Genomic DNA, 18049 nt, shown 5'->3' with positions numbered 1-18049 from the left:
TCAGCAACAATCGAAATGGGGCGGAAGAACAAGACGCAAAAAAAAAATAAAAACATTGGAATAAACAGAACGAAAAGCGAAACTCAAACACATTACGGTGAACAGTATTACGATATGCGAAAACTTTGCGTTCGTAGAAAGCAACTTTTCTTTTGAAAAATTCTCCAGAATTTCTGGGTACTTTTCTTGCCTTCTCTAATGAATTTTTCCGAGCTGAAGGACCATCTGAGGGGCGTTCACTTGGCGACTGGCGGTGTTGTCCCTAATACACTTCACCTCTCCGAACTTCAACAGTGACGTTCAATCTCGAAGAAAGGCATGCTTTCACAGGTGGCCAAAATTAAACGCCGCTTCTAGGCACCATTTAAAAAACGCGTACGCTGCTGTGAAACAGTTGTGGATGTTAATTTGAATCTAATACGTTGGAATTTTATCATTTAATGAAAGCTTGCAGCCTGGGAGGCCACTTTTTGAACACCCTTCTCGTACACTGTTCAGCCTGGCTAGATACGTTGTTTATTCAAATGGGCGTGGCATCTATGAACAATCAAATATTACTTTTGAGCGACAAGACTCTGTGCCGTCTCAGTATGTTTAAGCGAATGGTGAAACAACGTTTGAGCAGCAAAATTATTTCGAGTACGTAGGTACACTCTGCTTCCAGGTTGGAGTTTACACGTTAATACTGAGGGTCATGACAGCCAGGCACGTCAAGATATGACAGCCTGAATCGAAGAAATCACAAAAACTTATGAAACGATAAAAAATTGTACACAGCAAGGCAGATGGTTCATGGCCAGCCCTTACATTATTAATTTAAACGCGGCGCAGAAATCGCAGACACAGATATAGACGTTCACAAAGAGCTGTTGTCTCTTCTTGTCTTATGCCTGCGTTGCCGCCGCGGTGGCTCAGTGTTTATGGTGTTCGGCTGCTCACCCAAAAGACGCGGGTTCGATCCCGGCCGCGGCGGCTAGAATTTCTTTGGAGGAGAAATTCTAGAGGCCCGTGTACTGTGCGATGTCAGTGCACGTTAAAGAACCCCAGGTGGTCGAAATTTCCGGAGCCCTTCACTACGACGTCTCTCATAGCCTCAGTCGCTTTGGGACGTTAAACTCCATAAACCAAACCAAACCAAACCTTATGCCTGCGTTCTTCGCGCTGTGTTCACATGAACCCGTAGCAACTCTCCCAGCTTTGTAGCATGAGCTACATTGTCCACAGACTCGCCGTTTCGCGTGCTCCCTCCGTCGACCATACTGCGCATGCGCGAGGAGCGAGTGACGTCACTGCGCACAGCTGGCGCGCCTCGCCGCGCGCGTTTGCCGTCGCCCCGCCGCTGCCGCTGCTGCCGCCGGCGCAGAACCACGTGACGTCACTGGTAATGCTACGCATATCCTGGCATAGCAGAGCTGAGCCACTGCCAACTTTTTCTTCGTCATTATAACGTGTTAGTCCTTGCACAGGGTCGGACTACCATAGGGCCTGCACATCGTTCGCCAATAAATGGATGCACCCAAACCAAATTCATCTCCCTCTCTTTCCCTCACTTTTACGCTGTCGGGTTAGTCAAAGGAGACACGCGCCAAGAATTTATCCTTATTCAACGCTTGTGTGCTTTCATACATTTTTCGTCGAAAAAGACAGGGCTTTCAACCAGTGGGTGCGATAGGCAGATAAAAAAAAACGTATATTATCTTGAAGACCTTGTAAGGTATTTATCGCTTTTAGAACTATCCAGGTATGTTACGCAGGAAGAGGAAGACAAAAATGGTAAATCAGAGTAAACACCAAACGGAAGGCCTCTACCCAGGATATACGGTCCCAGAGTGCACCAGAATCATGAATATACGCCGAGTTGCTTGAACACTCATTCGCGATATCAGTGTGTCAAAGCAGTGGTGAAAATTTGAAACCTTTAAAACAGTACATGGGTGATCATTGTATTGAAGAAGCGTAGCTTGTGGGGACTGTTTGTGCATAATTGGGGAAACAAACCAGCCAGAAAGGACGCGTTCATGTACCCTTTTGTGCTATTTTTATTTCTTAAAGCCTAGCGAATCTGTGTGAATCGAAAATTAGAAGAGGTATGGTAATATTTATTAAAATATTGAATACAGCGGCACCTACACAAAACATATTAAGAGCGTTGCAAAATTAAGTATTCTAAACGAGTCCAGCAATGGCGCACTCGCGGTGATCAATGCGTAGAGAAAGATGGGGTTGACTAGAAAGTAGTCTTTCTTTAGGATAAACGGCATGTGGAAAAAAGCCACGAATTCTACAGTATGAGAGTACTCTCCAACCAGCAGCCTGGTGCTACGAGGATGCGTTCAAAATAATAAACAAAATGTACGGTTTCAGACCGCTTTCGTATAAGAAAATTAGGATTCGACAACGTTGCCTAGCGGCAGCGGCCTAGCAGGCATGGCCGCGAACTCTTTCTTGAAACGGTCACAGCAGCAGCGCGCAGCGAGACTAAATTAGGCTGTTACACTTAAGACTACTTACGTGTGGGAATGTGAAAGCTTGTCGTGGACGCATGTTGTAGGCGTTTGGTTGCAGTTCGAGAAAGTTTTCAGGTGTGATACCACCCGAAATATTATTGAAGTGTGATGCCACCGCCCCCTCCCCCCCCCGACCGCAACCCCCCCGCGCGCACGCACACGCACACACACGCACACACGCACACACACACGCACACACGCACACACGCACACACGCACACACACGCACACACGTACACGCACGCACGCACGCACGTACACACGCTCACACACACACACACACACACACACACACACACACACACACACACACACACACACGCGCGCGCGCGCGCGCGCGCGCAAAAACGCACACGCACGCACGCGCTGGTATGACGCCACCCTGAACGCTGTACGCCGAATTGTTGCATTACGATTTCGATACCATGGTCTGTGAAAGCATATGCTTGTTGTAGGTGAATATGTTGTCGGTTCGAACCCTTGACGCAAGCTAGCACCCATCTGTACTAGCGCATATAACGTATAAGCAACGAGAAATGTTATCACATCACCCGGAATGCTGTACGCAAATAGGGGTGGCAGAATTTCGGTACCAATGTCGGGAAAACTGGCCCCACATGGAGGACGGCCAGTGGCGGGCATATACAGGGTGTTTCACCTAAGACTTTCTGCAATTTTTAAAAATAAGCTATTTGAATTAGATGCGCGCTTTTTCTGGCATAGCATTGTCAGTGGTGTAGTACATCATAATGCAGCTAAGACGTGCTAACTAGCAGGCTTGTTAACCAATATTTAATAGTTAACTTTTAAACTATTACCGTTGGGCTCCTTAATTATTGAGAGGCATGTAGCCCACAGTAAGTAATGTTCATATCCGTTTTTAGAATTTCGAGAACGCGATTATCCTCGGCGCTGTGGCCCAACAAATTTTGGCTATTTCGACGAGTTAGGTTCACTGGAGAGGTTGCTTTGACTGCAAGCTTCTCAAACCGCATGTATTTTGGCGCGATGTAGGCGAAATTTGTTGGGCCACAGCGCCGAGGATAATCGCGTTCTCGAAATTCTAAAAACGGATATGGACATTACTTACGGTGGGCTGCATGCCTCTCAATAATTAAGGAGCCCAAAGGTAATAGTTTAAAAGTTAACTATTAAATATTGGTTAACAAGCCTGCTAGTTAGCACGTCTTAGTTGAATTATGATGTACTACACCACTGTCAATGCTATGCGAGAAAAAGCGCGCATCTAATTCAAATAGCTTATTTTTAAAAATTGCAGAAAGTGTTAGGTGAAACACCCTGTATAGCCGAACGACATGCATTGAACTATATGATGCGGTGGTGTTTGGTTTCCTGTCTGCTGATATGAACGCTTGATTACGTCACCCTATTTTTCTTGCCATCGCTGGGATTTTCTGTACCGTCGGCGAGTACGCATACTCAGACACACCCGTCGCCGGCTTTCTCGCAGTGGGACAAGTAATGCTTTGGTATTAAAACTAGGAACTCCTAATCAACCCTTAGGAAGCCTAAAGCGGCGGCATAAGAGTTCACGTAGACTCACTTCGCAACCTCCAAGTACCATTACGGTACGCATGCATCCGTCTCGGGGCCTCTTTTTGAGGTCTTCGCCGCTCCTCTACCCTCACAGCCGTGTCAGGCGCCCTGTTCATGACTCGACGCGCCAACGACAGAGTAATGGAATCTTTCCGCACGCTATGACTACTACGCAGCTGCCGCCCCGCCTACCTCCCAACTCTCCGAGTCTGAATCAAGCCTCTCTCTCGTTGGTTGACTGTGGTGTGATGCCACGACCTCTGCTGACGGATTCTGGCTTAGGGTGATGATGCGCATGTGTTTTTCTCTGAATGTCAGGTATAACGCAGACATTAAATGTGCCATAGCTTCCGCCAATGAAATAATTCACAGCGTTCGTACCGCTTATTCGTTGTTGGTACCCACGGAGATTCACGGGTACCACAGTGAACGTTGAACATGTTGACGCAGGAAACATGATGCCGTCTCTGCCGCAAACAACTATCCACTGAAGTAAGTCGCATTAAGCCATAACTTTAATCGTTTATATTTTCTTCCCTTCCAGCAAAAAAATTATTATATTAGCAATTTCACCTATGCTAACTCGGATGATCAGCCATATCATGTCCACATGATACCCCTTAGCGATTGTTGAATTTACTCTGAATGCGGCTGTATGCATGAGTGCATGACTATGGTGTTTTTGCGTCCGCAGGATTAGAACGTTTGCTTCATCGCGTGAGAAATTTATCTCCAGCTTCTTGATTAGGAGTGCGTAGAAAAAATGGTATTTGGAAACCGCAATTGGTTGTAAGATATACTGTAGCTTCGTTTCAACGCACATTTCCTCCTACTTCTTCCGTAGCTGCTTCCAGGTGCTTTAAGCCGAGAAAAATGGCAGGATGTTCAGCCTTGCTAACCACTAAATATTGTTCGAAAGCAAAGCTTTTTCGGCAGATTTGTCCGCCTTTCGGCGTCACGGCTTAAAAAGGAACTGCGCTGAGGGTGGGAATCGAACCAGGGTCTTTGGCATCTGAAGCGCGGACGCTACCACTCCGCCACGAAGGCTCAAGGTTCGAGCATGAATAAAGGCGCATCTACTGAATGAATGGGCTTCATAAATAAAATAAAAGGAATAAAGTCAAGAAAAAGCAAAATAAAAAATAGAAATAAGAAAGTAAAGAAATATAAAAACAAAATAAAAATAAGATATGAAAATAAAAATAAAACAATAAAAGTAAGAAAAAGAGCAAAAAAACAAAAAACTAAAACGAAATATGAAAAATAAAAAGTAAATAAAAACGAACAGTGCGCCAGGAAACGCTTTCGCCTTGCAGCACTTTAGAGAGCCAAAGTGTCCCCTGAATTTTTTGTGAAGCGGCGTCATTTAATATCCTAGGCATACCGCAGCTTTATCGAGAGCCCCTTTCAGCGCCCCTTAAACTGCCACCCTGGATATCCCATGAATAGAAACTTGTATACAAAAATAGCTTCAGGTATGTCTCGTGTTCTGCGCTTAATTATCCATGTTTTTGGAGAATGTTAGATTAAACTTTGGAAGTTTCTTCATCTGAGCAAAGTTCCTTGCTGTAGAGAGGTATAGCCACACCGCATTTCTCAGCAAAGCGCTCGAGGCATTCGTCGGGAATAGAGTCCTTCGACGTCTCCGCAGTCCAGAGAATGCACTCTACGGGATGAATAAAAAGAGGCGATTGTAATTAGAATCACATTCAGCACTTAACTAAGCATTCTTCTACTTCGTTACGAAGTGATATAATGCATCCAGGAACATGGTGTCCAAATACATCTGAGCGATGTCACGGCTAAAGATCAATGAATAAGGCCTGGACTACCAGCCATTTATTCAGAAAATTCAAAGTGCCCGCTAAAGAAATCCGACGAAAGAAGAATTAAGAAAAATAAAATTAGAACATTGGTAGTTTCCGTTCGGTAACGCAGTTGATTCCCCCCTGCGCACATACGCGACTAAATAAATAGGTAGCAGACGTGAAACTTAATCTCAGGTATATCCCGACTGGAACAGGTCTTAATATTGATGAGCATTCTGTGCGCTTCATCAAAGAAACATTGTAGCTGGGTGGCTAGCTTATCTTTAGATCTAAAATATCGTTGTTCCTTTTCTGCACCGATGTTATACGGCGAAGTCTTGAGAATCAGAAGCGAGCATGGCCTGTTTTGTTTTTGTAACCTTGTACTTTATATTTTGTGTTTAAGAGAATTTTTTTTTTTTGGGGGGGGGGAGGTCAAACGCGGAGAACAACAGCACTGCCAACTGAAATCTTTATGTTAACCAATTAAAGTAGTTGCATAACGCAGGACCCCGTTCGAGGCATATGCGTGCCTCGTCGTAAGAAAGGGTGCAAATGAGCTAAGCTTTCTCGCACCAGCTATTGCCGCCCACTACTGTGAAGTAAAACAACCATATTGAGAATTTATTTCGCCGCCTACTAGCTTGCGCTGAACAACTGTGTAAACCAGTAGTGAAAGTGCGAATAGGATATTTTTACCATTACCTGTCCTCTTTGATGTCGCTTAGAGAGAGGGTCTTTGTTTTCCATTTTACGAAGTTTCGGAAAACAGAAAAAAGGAAAGCTTCACTTTAATCGCAAGAAATTCGCGTCTCAGGAAATGTGTGGAAAATGCGGCGAATCTTTTTCTTCACTCTATCGTTTAAGAAAGTCAGGTCGCATCCTTGCATGGCACACTTACGATTTCCGTTGAAGATCATTTGAAGGATGGCGCAATGATTGTAATCAGTGTACAGGAACTTCGCCTCACCAACATGGGTGTAGTCTGTAAAAACGGAAAAAATATCCATCGCTTTGGTGTGCATAATCTTTACACCAACATATCGGGAGATACAATTCACTTTGAATGTAAAACAAATAAGCGAGACAATTTTATCACACTATTACGGATCCACATTTACTAATGCCGATTTGCTTTTAAAGCATCAAACTCAATATAATTTACTAATGTCAATTGCTTAGGTTGCCAAATAAGGTCACGTCTGCAAACTTCAGACTACAGCGCAGTATTAACACGGGCAAGACACAAAGAGTATGTAAGCACAGGCGATGACAAAAACTTCCTTCAGTGCCTCACCTGGATTATATCGGCACAGGGCTTGTGACGACACAGTGAAAGAAAAAAAAACAGCTCACGCATCCATGGGCACGATTAGTTTATCCTTCTCCTCCACCCCCTGCACGATACCAGGCAACTTTCTAAGGGGGAAGGAAGTGTTGTGTCCCCTTATTGCTTTTGTGTGTGTGCGCCCCCGCGTCCTCCTCCTAACGACAGTTCGCATCCTCCTCCTAACGACCACTCAATCCTCCTCCTAACGACAGTTCGCATCCTCCTCCTAACGACCACTCAATCCTCCTCCTAACGACCGCTTGCCCCTCGTCGCACGCTGTCGCCGGATGCCCCCCCACGGTGCGCCCCCGCACCCTCCTCCTGTTCTGGGAAGCCACTCCCTGCCGTGGACGCTTCTCCACTCCCTCCTTTCTTCGGGCGGCCAGTTCGGCTCCTGCCTCGGTCGACGCTGGTCGCACCCTCATCAGCTTTAAATAAACGAAGTCTAAAAGTACCGTGTGCGTCTTTCGCTGCATTCAACACAGCGACCGGACACGACAAAAACTTAAATATCTTTTGAGAGAAAAACTACCGTGGAATGAAGAGAGATCCTCACCTGTGTCCATCGTGTAAAGGAATATGTCGGGACTGCTTCCTTCCTTCAAGTGAAAGGTGATAATCTTCCTGTTTTAAAAAGACATACGTAAAGGTGTTCTTCATCCTTAGTAACGATATAATCAATCGATAAAAATGAGTTAGCAGAAGCATGTCTTTTGAAGTACTAAACTTTAAAGTAACATCTGTACGTCACAGAAGTAAAATTAAAGTTTAAAAAGAATGAACCCAAAGGTCACGCTCCTACGAAGACTGAGAAAAACGAAGCAGCGACAAGCTTCAGTCAACTGTGTTAAGGACATGTTTGCATATTCGGTCCTCTGCGCTGCGAGCAACAGAAAAGAAATGTTAAGGTTTTCTAACATACAGGCGTTCGCTACCATGCTGATGTTTTGGTAAGGTGAGTGACGCGGAGCCCCGGGCGACTTTTGTAACCGCACTGCGCGAAGCAGGGTCGTACACGTGCCTCGTTCTCCGCATCATACAAAACACATGGATAGAGGCGCACTGACAATTTTACCGCTCCTGTGTAACTACATAGAGGGCGTATGAAACTACTTAAGAGGAGGACAGCGGAACGGACTCCAAGACATTATGCGAAGCACCGTTTGCCCGTCTGTTTCCTCGCCGAAATTAAGGAGAATTATGGCAAGTTTTTCCCACAGAAAAGAAACTGCCTCGTCTTATGACATGGTGTGAATGCTTGTAATTGTTGAAGATAAAAATAGATTAACTAACTGCGTTCATGATCGTTTATAAACCACTCGAGTGTTGCGATGCGTAACAGCAGCTACGAACATAAAACTCACTTGGGTTTTCCATGCTGCCCCTTCATAATCCAAATGTATTCGGCTGTTCTGGCTTGCATATTCAGTGAAATTTGATGCGCCAGAAGGCACTCAAGTTGCGTGTAATTGTTGATGTCGGAGACAGCTGCAACGTATGGTATACTCTCGAAGATCTGTGGGTGAAAGAAAAGAAATGACTGAATAAAATTTAATATGTTTCTTTTGATTGCCGTAAGTCGAGGTCATTGAGATAATCATCAGTAACTCCGGCTAGGAGTGAAAGAAAAACATAATGGAAATATTTTAGGATATGATATTTATTTATTTACCCTAAAGACTCAGAAGAGGGCACTACATAGGGGGGAAATGATTAAAAGAAAGCACTCATAACAAATCAACTCAACGCCGCCGCGGTGGCTCAGCGGTTATGGTGCTCGGCTGCTGACCCAAAAGACGCGGGTTCAATCCCGGCCGCGGCGGCTAGAATTTCTTTGGGGGAGAAATTCTAGAGGCTCGCGTACTGTGCGTTGTCAGTGCACGTTAAAGAACCCCAGGTGGTCGAAATTTCCGGAGCCCTCCACTACGGCGTCTCTCATAGCCTTAGTCGCTTTGGGACGTTAAACCCCATAAACCAACCAACCAACAAATCAACTCATAACAAATGATAGTCAATATACAGAAGGCAGAGTTTGGGTAACATTTGGTTAAGTGCAGTATAACACATTGAAACAGCAAAATTCAACACGTTCAAACAAGTGAGTAATAATTAGGGCAAAATAAATAAATACAAATACAATGGCACACAAAAGAGGCTCCGGAGCTGTTCAGCACACAAGAAATGGCATAACATAAGCAAAGCAAAAAAGGACCGCCAAAAAGTTACGGCCGTCATAACGCGGTAAGTAATCTAGCACTCTATGACGCATTTTTCGTGTTCAGAAATGTTAGTAAAGCTGTTTGAAAAGATGATAATTCAGTATGGCCGACAATGCTGGGTGGCAATGAGTTCCATTCATTTATTGACAAGACCAGCGGTGACTTCTGGTATTTTAGTGTGCGAGCGAAAATCGGACGTACCTTATGCGCATGATCCAGGCGAGCTGAACAATGAGGTGCAGGAAAGATAACCTATTCTCTCACTTAAAAAAATTCTCTAACAGTGGGACAGTAGGTTTCCTCTCTTTAGATTATCACTAATAGAAAACGCACAACATTCTTTCAAGTTTTAAAGTACTGCTTGCCATTATTTCATCACAAAGAATAATGATTTCTCAAAAAACATTCCTGCGACCGTATAGTCCACATTAGCCTCTCCTCAGAGGTATGCGGGTTGAATACGATGAATTTTTTTGTAGCACAAGGGCAACGGCGGCTAAAGAGCGCCATGACAAGGTATTTTCTTCTACTTAAGGTGGGGTCAAAGACCTATTACTCGAGCATTTCATCTAAAGAAGCCGAGCACTAGGCCAGGGGAAGCTTGAACCCATTGTATCACCTCTGGGTACCCGGCGGCACTGGGCATCAAACCCCGCCCCTCCCGCATGCGAGGCGGATGCTCGAACGACTGGGCCACCGCTGCGGTTGACATAGGGGGTTATTCCAAACTCTTCAATACGCGTATCATGGGGTAATCTCTACTGCAGGGAACGCCAATATGACCTGGATAAGGCGAAGGTTCTGCAAAAGCCGCTCCTTTAAGTAGATAGTGGGTCATCCTAGTTGAGCGGAAAAATTACGGAGATGACTTAAGAGTACCTACTTGCTTTGACTGCAAAATAGTTGTATTTTATATTTATTTTTTTTTTCGTCGAATTTTCGCCTTCAAGTGCGAAAGTGTAAGCCAAGGAGGCTTACAAGTCCTTTTTCATGTTTTATTTTTATTTTTTTACCATTCTATTCTAATGACAGGCCTACTCATTAGCATACTAGATTAACCTTTGCTCGTTAAGAAGCACCGTGATTTTGCTGCCTATGGGTCCCATGTTCGCCTCACAGTCTAAATTTCCAGGGTTCAATTCCCCACGCCTTCGCAAGGAACTTTATTTTTCTTTTCCGGGCCACCACGTCTTGGAACACCATGTTCTCTGGACATCAGGTTTCGTTGCCGCTGGGCTATATAATGGCTCATCGCTCCACGACCGAAAGCGCAGTTTGGAAGCAGAAGAGTCGCGCGAAATCCGGAATGGCAACAGTTCAACACAGCTAGAAGGCTGGCAAGAATAAAAGCGCAACAAGACGACACAAAGAAGGAGGAAAAACGACAGGAGATGCGCTAACTTGCAACACTTTGCAAGTTAGCACTTTGCAAGTGTTGCACGTTAGCGCCTGTCCTGTCGTTTTTCCTCCTTCTTTGTGTCGTCTTGTTGCGCTTTTATTCTTGCCAGCTATGAACCAACATGCCCAGGAGAGTGTTTTACTGAAGCTAGAAGGCGAGCTTTAAAAACAGTTGAGCCTATGCAGACTCTTGCTCTGACAGTTCACGAAGCGCTAACTGTTAGAACGGACGGTGGCAGCCGCACAGGGCATTACCCCCTTGCATTGAGACCAGTGGGCGCCGAATAGAGGGTGGGCGCCGAACGCGCCGAACCTCCCCGCACGACGACCTCGGAGGGATTATATGCCCTTTCTGGGAAAGGGGTTGGACGGTCGCGGTGGGGACGGGAGAGACGGGTTGTCAGTTGTCAGGCAGGATGGTCAGTGAGTCGGTCGAGGGTCAGTGTGTGTTAGGAATGTGTGCTGTGTTGTGGACTTGCCGTGGTCGGTGATGTAGTGTGCCGCCTTTTCTCATCCATGTAAATAAATGGTGGTCGTTGTGTTGTAGAAAAAGAATGTGTGTGGTGGCGAGTGGTTATAATAACGCCTAACGGATCTCTTCGTTGCTACACTAACATTGCCTGCGCTTTGCATCGGCTAGGATACGTTACCCACTCTCTTCATAGAGCAAAACTGGCTGCCTTACTTAGGTCACAAGGCTGAGGCTTTCCAGAAGAAGGTTATAGGTTTTCCGTTCTCATGAAGCTATTGGATTACGGAAGCGATTTTTCTAAATAAGATGTTTGCAGGTGTCACGAGGTTGAAAAGACTGACTATTTGTTCGCAGTTCGATTCAGAAATTGCTATGCGGCTATTGGACAGAGGCAAACTGGTACACAATTTTAATCAAGAATCCAACAACTGGTAGTATGAACAAATCATTAAGCATTACCAGAATTGCTTAATAGCAATTTGTGGTCATGAAACCTCTCCGTAATGCTATGGAAGAGTCTGATGCACTCTTCAAAGCGACCACACGACAGTATACTGGCGTAAATCATGGAGCGTTCTTGGCACGTGGCGGAGCGGGGGGATGTCTGGTGCTATGTCGTTGTCTTGTTCTGTCGTTTTTTCAGGCGCAATGCCGAAATATTCGAAAACGTGTTTTTTTTGAACAAGCGATTGCTGTTTGTGAACGATATCTTGTGAACTTTGTGACGCACCGTCGCTCCGTCTGCAGGAACGACAATGAAGACGAATTGTGTTCCGTCTGACGCCAAGCTACGAGAGAATTATAGATCAGATGCGTCATTCCCGGAAAAGAAGTTTGTACCTCCTCTTTCGATTCGGTGAATGTGCGTTTTTTTTGCGAAATATTTCGATCTCCCGGAATCGTTCGGCACTGCCAGTTTGTATAGTAGATGGCGAGGTTGTGTCGCTGCGACGTGAGTACCCCAAGCTGAAGACTGGCGCTGTTGCTAGGCTATTAGGAAGGCCCCACGGTACTTCTATAAACCCAAACCGCGTTCTCAGACATCAAAGGGACGCCGTATCGCATCAGATGCCTGTAGAGCAGCGGTCGCTCCCGTTAACTCCTGCTCGAAATAAACGGCTGTCGACTGAACCAACTAATGACGGTGAGCCTCAGTGTCATTCCAAAGCTCTCGCTATTGTCAACGTGTCAATACTTCAAATGGTTAAAAGGGGCACTGGCTGGAATTACACCTTTCTGGTAAAGCCTCCAGAGTGAATATACGCGCCAAATACCGATTGGACCGATCGGAACCAAAAAGCCGAACCACTAACAGCTGCTATGCATTCACTTCCTTTTGTGCTGTTCGTAGTATATGTGAATAAATTGTTCATTTTTTAGTGGTGTTAGCTATTTTGTCTTATGAATATACACCGCCAAAGAAGGCATCAGGTAAGTAGCGAAAATAACTATATTACGAAAAAAAGGCGATTATACGGTGTTGTAATGAAATGCACTGTAATTCCAAATCAGAATTCAGAACGCCTTTATTTTGATCGGCATCGTTACAGTTAGGAACCGCAGGCCGTAACATTGTCAACTTACAAATAGCGGAACCCTGCTGAAAAAATCGCAGATATGTTATCTGGTTATATTGCTCCTTGTCATTGGGTTCACCGCCCCTCATACTCTTTCATAGCTGCGATTCGGTGTGTAGCCTGGTTACGGTTCGACCTAGTATGCAAACTCTAGAATGGGAAAACGGCTCCAGAAAACACCAATAAAATAAGTATTTCGGCAACATGATCGGAGACTTTGCACTTGGTATAAATGAAGTTTCTGTATGCTTCGCCTCAAGGCGGCGGCCGACGGTAAACTCTATGTTAAGAACCGGAAGGTGTCATTCGAAGCGGCGAACGCTTGAACTATGGGGCAAGGCGGTGTCGCCTTGTGTTTCCAGATCCACGCGTTGATACAATGCGTCCGAGCGAGTGATTCTAGTCTTTTGCTTGGTTGTGTGGAACGTGTACCTTGGTTGACGGCGCTTAGAAGCTTAGTCATCGAGTAAGTAATGCAGACTTTCGAGCACGAAGTTTCTAGCACGATCGACTACAGAAATTCAGCATACGAGTTTTCCTCGCAGCTTCCGTTTTTATGCCTGGGCGAGAGAACCTGTGCCCAATAGGAAAGTAAATGACATTATCCCGGCACTGATGCGAGCACATAACAGCTGCCGGAACCCTTAGTGGTTGTCCTTCGCAGCATTCCGGTTAAACGTTGCTCCAGCCTACGCGAAACGGCCGCGCTCCGTCGCGAACACTGCTGTTCATCGTATGCTCGCAAGTTCATGGTGATGGTCCATCCTCTTTAGTGGCCCCTGTGGCATATCATGATGAGTGAGTCCTTATGCGCATCAAGAAATTTATAAGGGAATGCACCGTCGGTATTACATACAGAATTGCCTCTCACAAATTCAACACAACAACATGGTGGCTGCAGTCAACAGTAACTGCTGATTCTCCTGTGGGCGATCATTTGGTGAGGCAGTCACTGAAGGACAAAGAAATTGACGACCGATATACAGCATAGCTAGTGAGATCGCATAAAGAAGGAACGAGCGTTTAACTTTAAAGGCCTAGTAGGACGCTTGTGATGTTTATTCCCTGTTTCATTTCAGAAAAAGAAAAGTTAGACTGGGAAGTTTCTCTGTAATTAAGCCTAAAATGAATCTGAGAAATTGCATGCACAGTTGGCATTGCGGGCCACCTGTCTACGAGAGGAACGCTATACGGCACCTGTTGTGTCAGAGTAGACGAGTCAAAATGGTGAGTCGACCAATATGCGATGGACCGGTGCCTACGCGTGGCGCCGGCGGCGATAGTGACATCATCTTCGATTTGTTTGCGGGAAGTAGGGATCGCCAGCGAGCACCAGAGGGGCGCAAAGCCCTCTGTTTGCTGAACCCGAGAACTTCAGTGGCAAATGATAGCAGCCGTACCATTCCCACGGGGCGCTGCGGACCGAAGACAATGAAAAGAATACAGAGGACCGAACCCTGCTCTCCCATTAATACTTTTAGTGATTTCCTATAAATGTTTTTCAGTTCAGTTCCTACCACTTTTTACCCATGCTAGAGACATCGAAATCACAGGAGCTATTTAACCAGCTGGAGCATGAGCAGGTGCTTCTGCTTGTTTTAAGCATGAAATGCTTTGAGCGCCCGTTGTCGGCAGTGTGGTGACGTCACGCCGAGACCGAGAGCCAACATCCGGACACTGAATTCCACTCATCCGGGCACTGAAACGAGAGCATCCGGGCACCGTACGAGATTTAACGAGACTCTCTAAGAGAGAGGGCCGCGCTTCCGCGCCGTCCCCAAGGATGGCGCTGCGGTCCCACACTCACGCATGTAAAAGACCGGCCGCTGGGCCTTCAGCTCATGAAGGTTCCCCCTTTTGGCAGGCAGATGTATACGCGCTCGCGGAGTATTCGAACGCGCTGCGGATACATTCTTGTCAGGCCTGCGCCTCGTCGTGTCCGGGTACGCTTCTGCATCGTCCTGCATTTCATTGCCGCCACCATCACAGCTGCTTAAGCCGAGAAATGGAGCCTCATGAAAGGAGAGATAGGAAGCGTCTTGCGGAAAGCGATCGATTTGCGAGTGATGCGCCACAGCAGAAGACTGCTCGCCCCTGCCGACAACGCCGTGATTATGAGGCTGCTCCCCAAAGCGACAAGGCCGCCACGTTCGCGGCTGTCTACCTAAGCCCGCACTATTGGAGGCGATCGCTTCGACGCAACAAGAAGAGTGTGGTGTGTTGAACACTAGACCCATTTCAAGATTTTGACTAGTACCGTCTACAACCAGTGTGTTATACCCGTAAACATTTCATGCTTACTCTACTCTCGGTTACGGGAGAGGCAGAGATTTTTTTTAAGGGTAGCCTCACGTGCCCACTGCGTTTTTCTCACTGATGTGCTTATATGAGACAACCTTCTGTGGCGCCCTTCTGCTCTCTCTGGCCCTACAGCAACTCATCGAGCCGGAATCCTGTGGAACTGTACATAAATTATTGAAGCGCTCCAACGACACCACTGACCCACTGTGCTGGCTCTGAACTTTAAGATTCGGCAGCTGATCCCAAGGTCTCGAGTTTGATACTGACCGCGGCAGCCGTTTGTGGATGGAGGAAATTTCAGAAGCGCATATGTGCTGCGCGATCAGAGCGCATGGTCATGAGACACAAGGGGTCGAAATTTACCCGAAGCCCTCCACTACGGCAGCTCTAAAAGCACATATATCGCTTCAGAACGCTAAAGTGCGCAATTTACAATTTCCAAATCTAAACAGCTCCAATGGGTTCAGGTACTGTGCTGAGAGACAATGAAATTCGACACCATAAACATTCGACTACGCAGCTGAAAACTGTACGATTTACTGTGGCGCTTAATATAAGAGCAGAAGAGAAGACAAGTGAAGGCTAAACAAGTTGCGCCTTGCTCCAAACTTTCAGAATGAGAGAATGTAACTAGCAAGCCACCGTTGCGGTTAGTGTTTCCTTAAAAATATCTCGATACCTGAGTCCTAACGTGAGAAAGTATGCACTTCGGTGCTTCTATTTTCCTTCGCTTTACCGCGAAAATCTGTCACCGACTCTCCGAATTGCTGGCCACGCTCGCAGAAAGTTCAGCGCTTCTGCTAGCGCTGATGACGCTTCCATTGTCTCCCGGTTCTGTCGCAGAGCGGAGAGACAACCGATTTATTTGCAGCATATCAATCAGGCTCCGATGAGAATGTTTCAGACTGGTTAATTACATGCAGGTGGTGCGGCCAGTCTGCTGTCCGCGGAAACCGAAGCACTCCAGGTTAAACGAGACAGGTAGGATAACAGAAGGCCTTGACTGTTACGAAGCAGCGGCTGTGCTTCCGGGGTTCTCAGAGCTCGAGACAGTTATGACCGTAAGGTGACTAGCGTCGCTAGCGTTATCGTAATTATTGATATACACGTCAGGGCGCCCGGAAGGTACTGGAGAGTGCGGTCCACCTGGTCGAAACGACAAGTAGAATCACTTCCAGCATATGGAAGCAGCACAGCCCTCGCCTCATATTGCCATGAGCCGCCGCGGTGGCTCAGCGGTTATGGTGCTCGGCTGCTGACCCGAAAGACGCGGGTTCGATCCCGGCCGCGGCGGCTGGAATTTCTTTGGAGGAGAAATTCTAGAGGCCCGTGTACTGTGCAATGTCAGTGCACGTTAAAGAACCCCAGGTGGTCGAAATTTCCGGAGCCCTTCACTACGGCGTCTCTCATAGCCTTAGTCGCTTTGGGACGTTAAACCCCATAAACCAACCAACCATCATATTGCCATGAATTTTTGTACTGTTTGTTCAAGGTCACAGCCGCCTACACACTGCTTTATGATTTTCTTTGAGGCGTGATGCTACCAAACTTATTTCGAATGATCGCAGCCACGCACCACTGCTTCCATACTGTTCCACGTTGTAATAGCGGCCTTGACGTCTTATCTCGCTGGTTCTATGCCAGCTTTAAATTGAGCGTGACGCAGGATGGCTAGCATTCTATTCGACGATCATCGAGCACGCTTGTTGCTATCGTCGCCGCCGAATCATTCAATTCTTTCTGGCCGCGAGTCAGCCCGAGAAAAAGTTTCTTTTGGAAGCCCTTTTCACTGTCTCCGGGACAGCCGGAATGCCGTCAGCACTACGTGATAACAGTGCGGTTTGGACGACTCCAGTTATGTGAAAGTTATCGCTTTAGAGGTCGGTGGTTGTCATGATGGTGAGAATAGTGGTTTCCTGAGAAATTTTATGTAAGATCAGCATCTAACGCGCCAGTCATGACGTAGGATCCTAGCTGGCGTGCACCTTTTCTTTTCGGAGTCATGGTTCCTTGTATTTAGCCTGACAGACAACACCATACACCCGGAATATTGTCGCACGTACAGCCGCACGAGCTAAATACTTATTATAGCCTACTGTCGACATTAGAATTCTGATTTTTTATAACTAACCGCAATAGCAGGGGTACGCAAAATTTTCAAAGAAAATGTAGACATATGGTTACCTTGAAGCTATCGGGAACGTCGGTGGATGCCTGCCCAGCCGCCAGTGAAAGCTTTAGTCCTGCAAGGGCTATCGCGAAGTAGACGGAGTGCATTTTACACTGGAGTGGAGTTTGCGGCGGGGAGCCTTACTGAAGAGCATCTATACGTGGTCCTTCCGTCCTCTTGCACCTGCATGCTCTGTTTGACGACTAAATTAAAGTTCTGTCATCTCTGATTGAAGCAAAGCAAGGACTGGCTGTGTGAATGAACCCTGCCTTCGGAAAAAGAACATATTTAGGCTTCGCACGTATTTCACACGTGGCTGTATCCTAGTTCTCAACGAAGCAATATTCCTGACATGCACTGATTTGAGTGATGAATATAACTGTTTGTATTATCTTATGTTCGTGCTGCGCGATGTCAGTGGGAACCCCAGGTGGTCGAAATTTCCGGAGCCTTTCACTACGGCGTCCCTCATAGCCTGAGTTGCTTTGGGACGTTAGACCCCAATAAACCAAACCAAACCTAACCTAACCTAACCTATCTTATGTTCGTACAGTATTTCTAGTTCGAGAAGAAAAAGATACATTCTACAATTCAGTGCTACGAACACAAATAGATACGCATAAGATATTGAAAGCCATGCTGCTGGAAGCTGAATTCAATAAAGCGCGTTGGTGTCCAACTCACACCTATAACTTTAGAAGACATTTTTT

At 46.2% G+C, this 18049-nt stretch overlaps 1 protein-coding gene across 1 annotated transcript; it reads right to left on the bottom strand.

Moving 5' to 3' along the window:
- Positions 1 to 5590: 5590 nt before the first annotated feature.
- On the bottom strand, positions 5591 to 17446 carry LOC149359286 (uncharacterized). Its single transcript, XM_089567630.1, has 5 exons — positions 17354 to 17446; positions 8567 to 8718; positions 7759 to 7826; positions 6774 to 6857; positions 5591 to 5730 (listed from the first exon to the last, which is right to left on the bottom strand). Exons 1-5 carry the CDS (start codon positions 17444 to 17446, stop codon positions 5591 to 5593), a joined length of 537 nt encoding a protein of 178 aa, XP_089423756.1.
- Positions 17447 to 18049: the final 603 nt, after the last annotated feature.

Source organism: Amblyomma mixtum, chromosome 2 (genome assembly GCF_055824585.1).
Source record: "Amblyomma mixtum isolate Tamu chromosome 2, ASM5582458v1, whole genome shotgun sequence".
NCBI classification, from domain to species: domain Eukaryota; kingdom Metazoa; phylum Arthropoda; class Arachnida; order Ixodida; family Ixodidae; genus Amblyomma; species Amblyomma mixtum.
This window is presented reverse-complemented; position numbering and strand designations above follow the sequence as displayed.

What these genes read in the sequence shown, in the direction of transcription:
- LOC149359286 (XM_089567630.1), bottom strand. Translation starts at nt 17,446, where the DNA reads ATGCACTCCGTCTACTTCGCGATAGCCCTTGCAGGACTAAAGCTTTCA. An exon ending in CCTTTACACGATGGACACAG is followed by an intron (nt 6,858 to 7,758) that starts GTGAGGATCTCT and finishes CCGTTTTTACAG; the next exon opens with ACTACACCCATGTTGGTGAG. An exon ending in AATGATCTTCAACGGAAATC is followed by an intron (nt 5,731 to 6,773) that starts GTAAGTGTGCCA and finishes TTCATCCCGTAG; the next exon opens with AGTGCATTCTCTGGACTGCG.